This window comes from Megascapheus bottae, unplaced genomic scaffold, assembly GCF_031878675.1.
Source record: "Megascapheus bottae isolate mThoBot1 unplaced genomic scaffold, mThoBot2.hap1 HAP1_SCAFFOLD_208, whole genome shotgun sequence".
In the NCBI taxonomy this organism is placed as follows: domain Eukaryota; kingdom Metazoa; phylum Chordata; class Mammalia; order Rodentia; family Geomyidae; genus Megascapheus; species Megascapheus bottae.
In genome coordinates this window covers 16,463-30,364 of record NW_028327395.1, presented here as the reverse complement: position 1 = coordinate 30,364, position 13,902 = coordinate 16,463, and the positions used below count along the sequence as shown (strand labels likewise).

The window sequence follows — 13,902 nt, the reverse complement described above, 5'->3', positions numbered from 1 at the left end:
GGAGAGATAGTCATGGGTTCTGAAACTAAAGATGTGCATGAGGGATGCCAAGAGTCTGGAGTGCAAAGCTTCAGTTCGAAATGAAAGTCATATGGGCTTTGTACATGCAAGAAAGGAAGTCCTGGTTACAGGGGAAGAGTCAAGAATTATCCTTTCATATGTGTTCACCAAAGTCAGTAGGGTAACTGCATCCTAGGCAATGAATAGTATAAAGAAAATATACGTTCAAGGCTCTCTTAATTAGTCTAGGTATTGTAGGACATTTAACAACATACTACATTTCCTTTCAAGTAATCCTAAAACAACAGTTTGCCAGACAGAGGCAGGTTCCCTGATTGCCAGAATAACAAGACCAGGGCATTGGCCAACCCAATGAACAGTCACAAGACCTAGCACCTGTTACATTTCTCCATATGCTAAGATTCTGAAAATTTTCCTTAAGTTTGACTGACTAGTGCCATGTCCTAATAATGAAGGAGTGTGTCAATGTATTGATAGAAATAGAATCCTCCAGTTACAGTAGGACAGGACTGGGGTAAGGCTCAGACAGAGCATTTGCAGAGTATGTGCAAGGGTCTGGCTTCTACACCCAGCCCTACAAAAACCCAAAAACAAACATAAAAATTTACAAAGAATAATTACACTTAGGCAGTTCTTTAGAAGAGTGAATCCTTTGGTACAGAGGAGTTGGTAGAAAGGTCAACTTCAAATAAATGGCAATAACATGATTAAAATATCAAATGAGCACAGTTTAAGCAAATAACAGCTATTAAAATGCTTGTGCATGATTTTCTGATGGCTTCTGAAGTTCACACACCAAGACATGCATCCATTGTTTTTTTCCTTTATCTTAACTACAGTTCTGTTTAGTTCAGGCATCTTCATTGGGTTGAGCTGTAATAGCATGAACATTTATAGACAGGGACTGTGTATTTAATAATAACATGCTAAAAGAGAGAAGACCCCAGAATCCAACTGCTTCACTCACCAAAAATTCTAAAGGTTACCTGGGTTGTGGCTGGACCTCATTTAACTTACACACTCCAAACCACTATTTTGACTAGGAGTTACCGGAGGACATGACTGTGTGTACATGTAGTCAACTCAGAGTAAATAAAAACTAATAACAGAAGCTTCCATTTTGAGTCTTTAATTCCTCCATTTCCAGTTCCTTGCTGGTTAGTTGGCTATAAAAACTTCAGGGAATTGAAGCCTGGGCTGGCTTCAAACCATGATCCTCAGAGCTCAGCCTCCCGAGTAGCTGGGATTGCAATGGTGGGCCACCAGTGTCTAACTTTAATTCTTTAATCCACCCAGGCCAGGAAACCATGGCCCAAAGATCAAAGATAATTTGTAGATCTCCTCCAGCCCTGGGAGATGGACCGTGCCTTGAACTACTCTTAACAGAAGAGAAAACGGCACCATAACATTCTCAAGCACAGGGATGCATCCTCGGGGGCTGGCCCTCCAGATGAAAGACAACCTCAGTCACACAGACCAACTGAGGCTCCTTAGAGTGCACTTCCTGGGAAATTTACAACACATCTCCATCATTCCACCACACTGACACAAATGCAATGCTAGCTCAGGCCTTCTCACCTGCTTAAATTGGTTCCTGGAATAGCTTGAGAAAATGAGCCAAATTCATTCTGCTAGAAGGAAAATGGGATGAGAGTGGCACATATATCCTCCTGATAAACATTCTAAAAATTCTCCTCAGGAAAGAGTAGGAATATTTGTATGTCAAGAAATACATGTGTGTCTACTGTAACATATACATTTAACAGGCATTGTCCAAAGGGATGAGGAAAACAATGAGCTTTTTTAGGACAGGAGAGATCGATATAAGGTCAAACAAGTCTCCAAATGACATATAAAGTCTTCTGATCATGTGTGTGAGCATGTATACATGTGCAAGAAGCTATGGTATGTGTATGTAAGGCACCATAGTATCCATGTGTGGAAAGCACCATAACATGTGTGTACCAGATGTCATGATATATTAGCAAGATATCATGCCCAATGTGTTTACCAAGAAATTGCATATGTGCATGGCACTATGACAGCATATGTGTGAGCACCATAATGTCTGTGCAACTATTCACAATAGCCAATAATGTCTGTGCAACTATTCACAATAGCCAATCGATGGGAACAACCCAGATGCCCTACTGCAGATGAATGGATACAATACACACACACACACACACACACACACACACACACACACACACACACGCACACGCCAACAAACAAGATAAAATAATGGCATCTGCAGGGAAGTGGATGAAACTAGAGCGAATCATGTTGAGTGAGAGAAATCATGACCAAAGAAACAAAAGGCGCAAGGTATTCTTAAATATGTGGATATTAGATCCAAACAGTACAAAAGCAATGACTCAATACTTGGGTCCCCAAGGTTATGGACATGGTCTTGGAGATACAAACATAACTACAAAGACATAATGATGGGCTATATACTCTATAGACATAATGTTTTATTACATAGATTAATATATATCTATGACATACAAACCCTCAGCTTTATTTTAATTATGTTTTAAAATCTATGTGCCAGTGATTGCATATAAAGATTCCTTTTCTGAATGCTTGTTTGTTAAACATGACATTTGCATTAGGATGTAAAAATCAATGTTAATAAAAATCTTTAAAAATAAATTAAGATAAATGTTTATTAAGTATAAATAAAACATGTTCATATTTTGTAAAAAAATGTGTGTAAGGCACTTTGCTATGTGGGTAAGGCACTATGATTCATGTGCATTGGGTTTCATAAGGTCTTCATGTATAATGAACCATGACAATGAACTATGGTCAATAGAGCATGTGAAGTGTGTGTGTGTGTGTGTGTGTGTGTGTGTGTGTGTGTGTGTGTATGTGTGTGTGTGCACATGAGAGGCTCAGCCAAAAACAAGAACTGGGACTGGGGTTGTAGCTCAGTGATTAGCATATTATCAGCACGTATGAAGTACTAACTTCCATTTACAGTACCCCAAAGGAGAAAAGGACAGTTCCTTCAGTTGGTCAAGTCTGAGATGGGTTTTGAAGGATATCAGGAAGAATATGATACATCCAGTGAATTAAAAGCCATGTGGTCATGTTGTAATATAAAATATAAGAATGAATGGGGGCCGGGAGTTTGGCCTAGTGGTAGAGTGCTTGCCTACTATGCACGAAGACCCAGGTTCGATTCCTCGGTACCATATACATAGAAAAAAGTCAAAAATTGTGCTCAGGCTCAAGTGGTAGAGCTGTAGCCTTGAGAAAGTCCAAGGACAGTGCTCAGGCCCTGAGCTCAAGCCTAGGACTGGCAAAAAAAGAAAGAATGAATGGTAGAAGTACTTTAGAAGATTATTTGGTTTCAGGTCTGTGAGAATCTTTGACATTTGGAGAGGTATTGGCAAAGCTACTTTCTTGTTGGTCAAACATAGAACAAGTTATTTAACTTATTACCTAAATATTGCATTATCTATTTATTATTAATATTATATATAACAATATATATTTATTGGTATATATTGCTATATAATATATAATATATTAATACAATATGTTTATATATTAATATATAATATGCCATATATTATATAATATATAACATATAAACATGTTATATATTAGTATATTAATTCTTATAATATTAATATACATCTGAATGCATAATATATAATATGTTATTATACTTTTATAACAATGACTAGATAATGTAATATTTAGGTAATATACATAACATATATAACACATATAATAAAAATCACCATTTTTCTGACTGCAGTTGATTTAAAATTTGGAGGGACACACTCCCCAATTATATCAGTGTTCTATCCCTTATTTGAACCTACAGATAAAGAATATTCTTTTCTGTATTAACCACCATATATATGTACATATATATATTCTATATTAACCATGTAGCAATGAACTCTGCCTATCTTTATTACTTAGTTTTCTGCTGACTGTAAACATTTCCTTTTCTCTCCATTTACTTTCCTAACCACAGTGTTGATCCTTGAATTGTTTTTTATTAGATGGCCTGAGATGATTGTTAATCATATGAGGCTCAAATTGCTTTTGACTTGTGGGAGCCCCTCCAAGCTGGCGTCTGTGACTTCTTCCCACAATTAATGGGGTTTTGGCTTGTTCTCTATTGCAACAAGATTTTCAGGCCCATCTTTTACTTCTCCACCTTTCTTGTTTGTGGGCTTGAAGTGTGCAGGCATAGATTCAGAGCTGGCCTACATATTCGGGCTTTCTAAGTGAGCCGTGCTCCTGGGATCCTGGTTCTGGGCTCTTTCACTTGACCAATAGGAAATATATCTCTATGTATTTGCATATACTCGAATGTGCATATTGTGACTATTTCCATGACTCTCTGTGTTTGTTTTTTTAAACCTTTGCATTCATTCTGATCACTTCAACTTAAAATTACCACCTCAGGCTTCCTTCTTGCCTTTTCTTTCTATGTTTATAATCTTCACTTTAGTGGTGAGAAATCTGGTTCCCTTGATTTCTAATATATTTAATTATATACCAAATCACTTAGTTGTTTAATATAAGTAATTTGCAAACCACCACAGCTGCTTTAGCTCCTGCACTTTTGCCACCCATGCTATAAACCACCCCTACATGGAGTCCACTTCTAACACGCCCCCATTTGATCCCTGCCCCCAAATCCTGGCTTCTGCCAGGACTAACGAGCTTCAGGTAACCATTCCAGGTGCCATGTGATCCCTTTATTAGGTGCATGTTGCAGAAACCAATCCCTAAATGCTTGATGGGAAAGGAAAGAAATCAGGGCAAGGTGTGCAGAACCGGACAGGTTCTGCACATGAGGTCTAGCCAACACGGAGCCAGGTGACTTGAGAAGATGAGTGGTGTTAGGTGAGATGAGGGGAAATGATGGGTGAGGTGACCCTGATCAAGATTCATTGTACTCATAAACTGATATGATGAAGTGAAATCCTTTTGGGCAACTACTTGAAGATAACAAAAAATTAAATATTAGATTTTTTAAAAGGCTAAAGAAAAAGCTAAAAACCACAGGTGGAGAGAGATATGCAACCACATGCAGGTCAGCCCTGAAATACACAGAATCTGCTATCCACCATGTTGTTGACTCCAAATCCAGCTTTCCAGCCCTTCCCAGGACTTTGAGTTTCCCCCATTCTCTGAGTTACCAAGTGAAAAAGAGTCCCAAAGTGCTTAAAGAGAAGGAAAAAGACAGCATGAGCGTTTTTACCAATGTGTATTAAATAGAACTCACAATACTTACTGAGAAATCTTTTGATTTTGAAGCCCTAAGGCTTTGAACCACAATGCCAACCACTGTATTCTACATAATATGACTGTTATGTCTTTTGAGCCTTCAAGAAATTCATCCTTCATGTTTTCAGAAGATGATGTAGGGAATGAATGTATAAAACAGTAATTTGCACTTTAGAGTCGCATCCTAAGTGCTGGGCTGTGGCTGTCCCAAATCCATCAAGCTTGGGACTCCTCCTAACCCTCTATGGTTCTGAATTAGACACAGATGGACACACAATCTGAATTGCTGCTTCTGAAGGTATTTGTGCAGTAAAAGCTAACATTGAGGCATAGGCAGGTTGCATCTCCCTTATGTTCCTCCACTAGGGATACAGTGCTTCTCGGTGAGACAGCCCAGAGTGACAGCAGGCCCATTTCTGGACGCTTCACTGACACTTCTTCAATATGGCAGCCATATCCAGGAACGAGTTCCCTGAGATCCTCCAGAATGTCACCCATCTAGACACTTCTGTTCTCAGATCGACTGGTCTTCTTCCCTTTCAGACTTCACTTCCCCAACCTTGCCACACTTTATAGGGGCCGAATCCTAGGATGAATTCTTCTACCCACAATGCACTGACTCTTCTACATACTCCCACCCACCCAGACTGCTTCCAGACAATTCCTGTCATAAATATTTCATTGGCCTGCAAAACTTTGATGAATCCTTGTCAAAGAGAAGCGAGTGTAAACCTGCTCTGCTTGAACCGAAGGCCTCACTGCAGAGATTGGGATTCAGTCCCTCCTGCCTCCCCACCCCCTCTGCCCCTGCTCAAACCAGAACATATCCAAAGAAAAAGGAGGACTCCATTTGTTGCTTGGAAGGGTAAGGATTGTGATTTGAATACAGAATGCACATTGCTGAGAAAGAGCAGCTCTCATTTCTCCAGGTGGGGAAGTTTGCAAATGTCATGAAATATCAGCCTGTGCTGTCTTTTCAGGGAGTCAGCATAAAACAGCCACAACTAAACTAACAGGTATGTCATTATAGTGTGCTACCTAGCTTGCAGTTCCCTTACTGGGCATTACTTTTCAATAGTTAGGAAAACATTATAGCCATAACTAAGGATTTTTTTAATAATACAAAGTAAGGGCATATCAACCAATATTTTATGTTTTCAGAAATGTAGTAGAATGCAAGAAATTAAACCCTCCCCCATCTGCAACCACCTGGTGAGTTCAGGCTAGGTCAGGCTTAGTCATTAAGATTAAAAACTTTTCAATGCATTTGAACTGTGATGCTACAGATAAGGTATTTCAAATTTGTCATTGTCTATTCTAACAAAGGTTAAGCTGTAAAAACAGATCAAAATTGTTACAGAAATAAAATATTCAATCAATGAGAGAGAAACTGAGTTGTAAATTGTCAGAAGGTTAAGAAAAGGGAACCTTTACAAACCAAACTGTAGATATTAGTTTAGTTACGACTAAGTTGTGGAAAGCAGCATGGACTTTAAAAAAAAATCACAACTGGAATGACCATGTGATCTGGATATATAGCCAGAGAATGAAATGCTGTTGCTTGGAACCACATAGATGAACCAATAGGACACTACGTTAAATGAGGAAGCCGGGAATAGAAAGTCTGATACCACACAATCTTCCTATTTTGTGGAATAAAAATAGTTGACCTCTTAGAAGGCTGAGATCTGAGGATGATGGTTCAAAGCCAGACTGGGCAGGAAAGTCTATGAGACTTATCTCCCACTATGGACCAAAAAAGCCAAAAAATGGAGCCATTGCACAAGTAGTAGAGTACCAACTCTGAGCAAAAGAACTAAAAAGATAGTACCCAAGTTCTGAATCCAAGCCCAAGTGTTGGCATATACAACACACACACACGCGCGCGCACACACACACACACACACACACACACACACACATAAGCACACACGCACGCACGCACAGTAGTTGATTTCACAGAGTGGAAAGGCAGCTACTATGACAGGATTTATGAATGGCTATTAAGTCATGATTAGATAGGAGCAACAGTAGTGGAGTTCTGCTGACAGGAGGGTGTAGAGATGACAGCAATGTACATTTAGAGCTGTTAGAAGGATTATTAATATTTCACCCTAAAGATAAATGTTTAAGGAGCGAAACCAACTGATTTAATTATCACATAATATCTAAAGTTTATCACAGCCCATCGCAAGACTCAAATCCGTGAAGTTATTATGTATCAATTAAAAATAAGAAGGAAATTAAATAAACCCAAATAGTGAATGTATATGTTTATAAAATAAATTCTAACATGGATATAGTTATATATTATAACAGGGATATATTACAGGATATAGTTGCTAAAATTACCTTAGATTATACTTCCTTGGGCAATTCAATTGTGATGGTATTCAAAGGCACATTCAAGTCAGGTGCTAGTGTTTACACTTGTAATCCTAGGTAATCAGGAAGTTGAGAGCCAGAGGTTTGCAGTTCAAAGCCAGTCCTGACAGAAAAGTTCATGAGCTACCTGGCCCCACAGGAAGAGTAATCTTCATAAAGTGTACCAGGCCATAGAGGAGGCAGATTCCTCTGCTATCGATGGGGAATCAGTGATGGATCCCCGTGACCACATTAACTTATGGTTTTGACACTCCAAAAGAGAGATATCAGAAGCTTAAAAGGCATTCCATGGACTTTTTGCCGTTTCAGTTTGGCCTTTGCACTTTTAAGTACACAGACCACACAGATTCAAAACATATAACAAAGTCATTGAACTTCTATGTTTTTCCCAAGCCCTTCAGTAGATCCTCACCAGATGTCAAATTCGTTTGTCAGAGCTCCAGCACTGATTTCCTAGCAAGCCAAGGATTTGATTTTAATAAAGTTTTTCTCAATGGAATTCCATATTTAAATCAGGAAGAAGAATGATAGCTGAGAGAGCAATATGATGAAAAACGTTCTCAGGCTAATGGTGAGGGGGCACTGGCCTACATGTCTCCCGACACTTCACAGTGTCCTGTGATGATTCCTGAAGATCAGAAGAAGCTTATTGAGCAAGTTGTAATGAAAATAGAAGACTTACTACAAAGCGAAGAGAACAAGAATTTGGATTTAGAGCCATGGAGTGGGTTCCAAAGAAAGCTAATTAATCAAACTTTGAGCTGGAAGTATCCCCAAAGCATTCATGTTGAGACTTGAGAAACAGAAAAGAAGGAGCGGTACATAGTTGTCTGCAAAGTAATGAGGACGAACACAAGAGAAGGGAGCAGCAGAAACATGCTAAAGAACAGGAGGAACTTAATGACACTGTGGGATTCTCAAGAGTCATTCATGCCATCACTCATTCTGGGACACAATATGCTCCTGAACATCATGCACTCAGTCCACCAGTTCTACTGCCCTCTGCCTCCGCATTTGAATGGCTTTAAGGAGATGATGATGTGTGTCTTTCCCAGGCTCTGGGATACTAAATTGATGGCCAGCACACAGCCTTTTAAGGAAATCATTAACAACACATCCCTTGCAGAATTGGAAAAGTGGTTAAAAGAGACACTTTTCAACCTTCCTAAAGTTGAAAGTGCGGAAGGTTTTCCAAGCTTGCGAGCAGCTCTGTGATGTTTCTATCACCTGACTGCGCTTCAGCCCCACATGAACATCCGGGTTCTTTTCTTGGTCCACCAAAAATTCATGTGTCTGCCAAATCAAAACTCACCGAGCTTTTTTTAAACAAGCTATCTCTCATGGGGATCCTAGACCCCCTGATCTAAACCTGGAAGGGCCAGACTTGCAGTCTAAATGTGACCATGACTCTATGTGACATTTCCTAAGGTGTGGAAAACCAGTGACCTTTACCAGCTTTTCAGTGCCTTTGGTAACATTCACAAATCCTGGATTGATGGCACATCGGCCTTCGCATCTCTCAGCCAGCCTGACTTAGTTAAGATTGATATGAATACCAGCAAATATGCAGAAAGCTATGGATCCAAAACTATGCTGAGAATGTTGGGAAGAAATGGGAAGACAAGTAGACCAAGAGAAAACGGAAAGAAGACAGTTGGCAAGAAGTGGAGCAGAAGAAGCTGGACACGAAAACCTCGTCTCATAAGTGACAAAACCATGACTTCTGCACCAACAGCTTCTTGGCTACCAGCACAGTGGGAGAGAAGATTACAATGCAGGAGAAGCCAGCTTGGGAGATGGAGCAAGAAGGAGGGATGCAAGAAGGCCAAGAAATTGAAAAGGATGAAGGAAGAGCTTCTTTTGTTAGGGAGCCGTATGGTCAGCCTGGCCAAGCTCTTCGAAGTTCCTGACACCAGGTAACCAAGACCTGAGGAGCATGCTGGGAAACCACACTGCATTGCGTTACAAAAGCATGGTGTGGAAGGGGCAAAACCATGAGGGTTTCCAGTTTTTACTTTGGTGGCTGCTGCTTTTTTTTTCCTTTCTTTCTTTCTCCTTTTTAATCTAAACTAACTATGGACACACATCACAGCTGTGGGCTGTTGTGAGCATCGGAGTTACTATACTAACCTGGTAATTATTTTCTGCACCTGGAAAGCTTTCCTGCTGGTCTGTATGAAAACAGAGCCCACATCTGGTGTCTTGGCCTCAGGTTCAGGCTTGAGCTCTCTACTGCCTGTCCCAGTCTGTGGGGCAGTCAGAGGTCAAGGGCATGGCTCCTGGAGGCCACAGCTTCCCACCACAGCTGCTTGAAAACATCAGTCAGGCTTGTTTCCTGTGGGAATGATGCAGGGTGGATCCCTGGAGGAGCCGGCGTGGGCCATTACACTCTCCTGCCATGCCAGCTTTTGTGAAGTGGCCCAGAGAAAAATCTAATGCTGTTATAAGTGAGTGCTTGGCTCGCTCTGCAGAGTTTCTTCATTGCTCATCCTTGCTTGATGTTTCTGTGTGCATGTGTGTACGCAATGTGTGTGTGTGTGTGTGTGTGTGTGTGAGAGAGAGAGAGAGAGAGAGAGAAGAGAGAGAGAGAGAGAGAGAGAGAGAGAGAGAGAGAGAGAGAGAGGAGGGGGTGGGGAGAGGCAGATCATGGTGAACCCTGACTTGGATGTGAGCACCAGTGACAACTGCATGCTCAGAACCTCCTCCCTATCGTCTGCTTCCAATAGATCATTAGTAGACATTGAACATTTTTGTATTGTGAAAATAAAAATGAGAAAGTGTATTTCCAAAAGGATCAAATTAAAGAAATTTTCATAGAAAAAAAAAAAGAAAAGTTCAGGAGATCAGTCCCCAAAACAGCACAAAGCTGTCACTCAAAGGAGTGACTCTAGCAAGAGAGACCATTTAAATAAACAGGCTAAGCAGGGGCAAGGTTCTGAGGTCAAGTCCCAGTACCAGGGGCTATTCAACAAACATTTATGGGGGACACAGAGTTGAGGCAGATAGACTAAAAGTGGAAAGTGGGGATCCCCTGAAGGAAGGGGAACCAAGGTGCTCAGCCACACAAAGGCCTGCACGTAATGTTACTAGTAGCTGTATTCATAGTCATGTAAATTGAGTATCATTACTCCACCCAGTGACCCAGTCTATGCTAACAACCCACCCAGTAGAAGTGGAGGCTGATGGATTGTTGAGAATCCACAGATAGAGAAATCTAAAGTTGTTGCTGTGCGGAAGGAGGAAGACAAAGGCATAGACTGCAGGATTCTAGCCCACGACTAGCCAAAGCTATGAGTCATTGTAACACATCTGCTTAGTCATTGCTGAGGGAAGACTTTGGGGGTGAAAATACTATGCATTTTTATTGTGGTGGGGTCCCATGACTGGAAGTAGGTAGTTGGCATAGTGAATGTAGATAACACCTCACTGGCAGAGAGGGAGGGAAGGTGGGAGGGAGAGAGGGAGAGAGAGAGGGAGGGGGGATGGGAAAATAACAAGCTACAAGAGGGAAAAGAAAAGGTATGAGAGAAAGAAGAGGGAGAACGAGAAATCAAGGTAGGAATGTTGAGAGGAAGGGGATGGGAAGAGAGAGACAGGAGAGAAAAGGATCCAGAAATAAGAAAAGAGTAGAGGTTGAAGCTTGTTTTCCTTACCATGAGCGCTCATGAGCCAGTAGCTCATGCCTGTAATCCTCGCTATGCAGGAGGAGATCTGAGGACCTTGGTTTGAAGGCAAACCAAGTAGAAAAGTTCTTAAGACTCTTATTTCCAATTAACCAGCAAAAAAAAAAAAAACTGGAAGTGGAGCTGTAGCATAAGTGGTAGACTGATAACCTTAAATGGAAAAGCTAAGGGGCAACATCCAGCCCTGGAGTCTAAGCACTAATATTGACACAAAATAAAATAACGCTAAGGAGGAACAGAGAGGAAAGGCACGTGTAATACAGAAACATAGAAAAAAGACAATGTAAAAATTTAAATGAATAAGTGAAGAAGCAATGGCAACCAAAATCCAAAACAGACACTTGATATAAAGGAGCATTCTAAATAAGCCATATCTGGTAGTGTGTAAGTGTTGAAAGTAACAAAAATTGTACTAATTTCTAGTGAGAATTCTTTATGACATCTCAGCATGAAAAAGCAATACAGTCCAGAGGTCCATGAGCCTAAAGCATGGTATTATTTTAACAGAAGCTACTCCTGGCTCTTCTCCCCAGGGAGTTCCCTGCTACAATAATTTATGGCAAGGGTAAGATGAACAGTTCTGGATGCAGTGGAAATTGTTTCTTTGGTGAATCATTTTGCTTGAAATGTTGGGAAATGATGTCTTAATAAGTTCAAGACCTATTAAAAATCACTGATTTATGTGATTAGGTTATTGAGAGATTTTTCTCCTGCAGAAAGATTTGTTATTTTCATAAATAAGAACATCATGGATCTATCTATCGTTCTATCTATCTACCTATTTATCTCTATCTATCTCTACCGGTACTATATATATATATATATATATATATATATGTATATGTATATATACATGTATACTTTCACATCTGTACAGAATCTATCTATCTATCTATCCATTGATCCTACTGGCCAGATCCAAGCTTTCTAGTCTAATGGGAACCATATCCCACTGCCCTTCACCCAGGTCACATACTACTGAGCCTGTCTTGAATGCTGTCATTGCCCTTTTCTTTCCTAGGGCAAATACTAAACCTCTGACTCACCTCCATACATCCAGCTTCCCAAGTCAGATGCATTTCCTCTCCTGTTCCACCATGATTCCCTCCTTGGGGATTCCTGATCCTTCATACAAGCTTTGTCTGGACGTGGACATCACAGTGTCCTGTGTCCATTCTGAGAACAGTGAACAACACAGAGGGGGCTTCTGCTGCTTCTCTTCTGTCTCCACATTGAGCTTAAGGCTGGCATGTGGTCCTTATTTACTAAATATCTCTTAATTGAATTGAACAAGAAATCATCATTTATTATGGCCCATCAATTTGGCAAGGCTAAAAGTTCCGTAATGGCCTGTTGGTGCTGTAATGAATTTTTCCTTTTAGCACGCCATTTAACAAGCACTTCCACTCAATGTCCTCTGGGTGCCTACAAAGGCCGAGAGCCCCTGGTGGGGCTCCCTATCAGCTTTCTCCTCCTAAGGTTCTCAGACTAGATGTCTTCAGATTATGACATCTCTCTTTTTTTTTTTGCCAGTCGTGGGCTTGAGCTCAGGGCCTGAGCACTGTCCTTGGACTTTCTCAAAGTTAGAGCTCTACACTTGAGCCTCAGCACCATTTCTGGCTTTTTTCTATGTATGTGGTACCGTGGAATTGAACCCGGGTCTTCGTGCATACTAGGCAAGCACTCTACCACTAGGCCAAACTCCCAGCCCCTGACATCTCTCTTCTTATTGGGAAGCCACTAACACGTAAAGCCAAGATTTGGGCCATGTTTCTGGGTACTGAAAGCCCCCTGGATGGTTCAACCAGCTATCATCAGCCTAGAGAGCTCGTAGGTCACTGCAGTGCTTGTGGGCTGAGGGCGTTGGGCTCCCCCTGACTTGGAGGACAGAGAGTCAATGACTTGTGAGGCTGAAAACAGTGCTGGGTGGGGACTGTGGCTGCTTGTTTGCACCCTTTACTGAGCACAGCAGCAGACCTCAGTGCCTGTCATTTCCACCTTAGGCTGAAGCACTTATCTATTCCTCTCATTTCTCTTAGTAGGAAGTGGCACTGGGCTTGTTGTTTTCCTTGATCATAACTTTCTTCTTTCTTTTCCCTAAACTAAGGAATCCATGACTGTGAAAACACAGTAACTCTCCTAGGGTATGGGAACTAAACCAAAGCCACCCAGGAAAATGTGTCCTAGTGACAAAGAAAGATTCCAACAGAGCTAATATTATTCACTATGATTTTTTTTCTTGAAGAAGTCAAGCACCTGTTTTTTGATACATCTGATGACCACTCAGAAACTCCAGGGCCAAGCTGATCTTTTGGTTTCAGATTTCTCAGGAGAAAGTTTTCCTTGTCCTCCCTACTCCTGCCCTGTGATCTATATCCATTAGTGTTCTAATGCAAAAAGAAGAGGAAGAAGATGAAAATCACTGGCAAATTCACTAAAATGACATCCAGTCCTATAAGAAATTTGATTATCTATGGGGATGACTAAATAAATATGGTTAGCTGGTCAGAGGAGAGTGCAGAGAAGTTTTCAAACCCAAACATTTCTC

The 13,902-nt window shown here is 40.8% G+C and overlaps 1 protein-coding gene and 1 pseudogene across 1 annotated transcript in view; one reads left to right on the top strand and one right to left on the bottom strand.

Annotated features, from left to right (window-relative positions):
* The window catches only part of LOC150039894 (piezo-type mechanosensitive ion channel component 2-like), a 172,189-nt gene extending 167,560 nt beyond the window's left edge, over nt 1-4,629 (bottom strand). The window contains 2 exon segments of the mRNA XM_090327524.1: nt 1,600-1,652; nt 4,591-4,629. Coding sequence (XP_090183650.1) covers nt 1,600-1,652; nt 4,591-4,629 — 92 coding nt within the window.
* Nucleotides 4,630-4,647: 18 nt separating this feature from the next.
* On the top strand, nt 4,648-12,801 carry LOC150039893 (poly(A)-specific ribonuclease PARN-like; annotated as a pseudogene).
* Nucleotides 12,802-13,902: the final 1,101 nt, after the last annotated feature.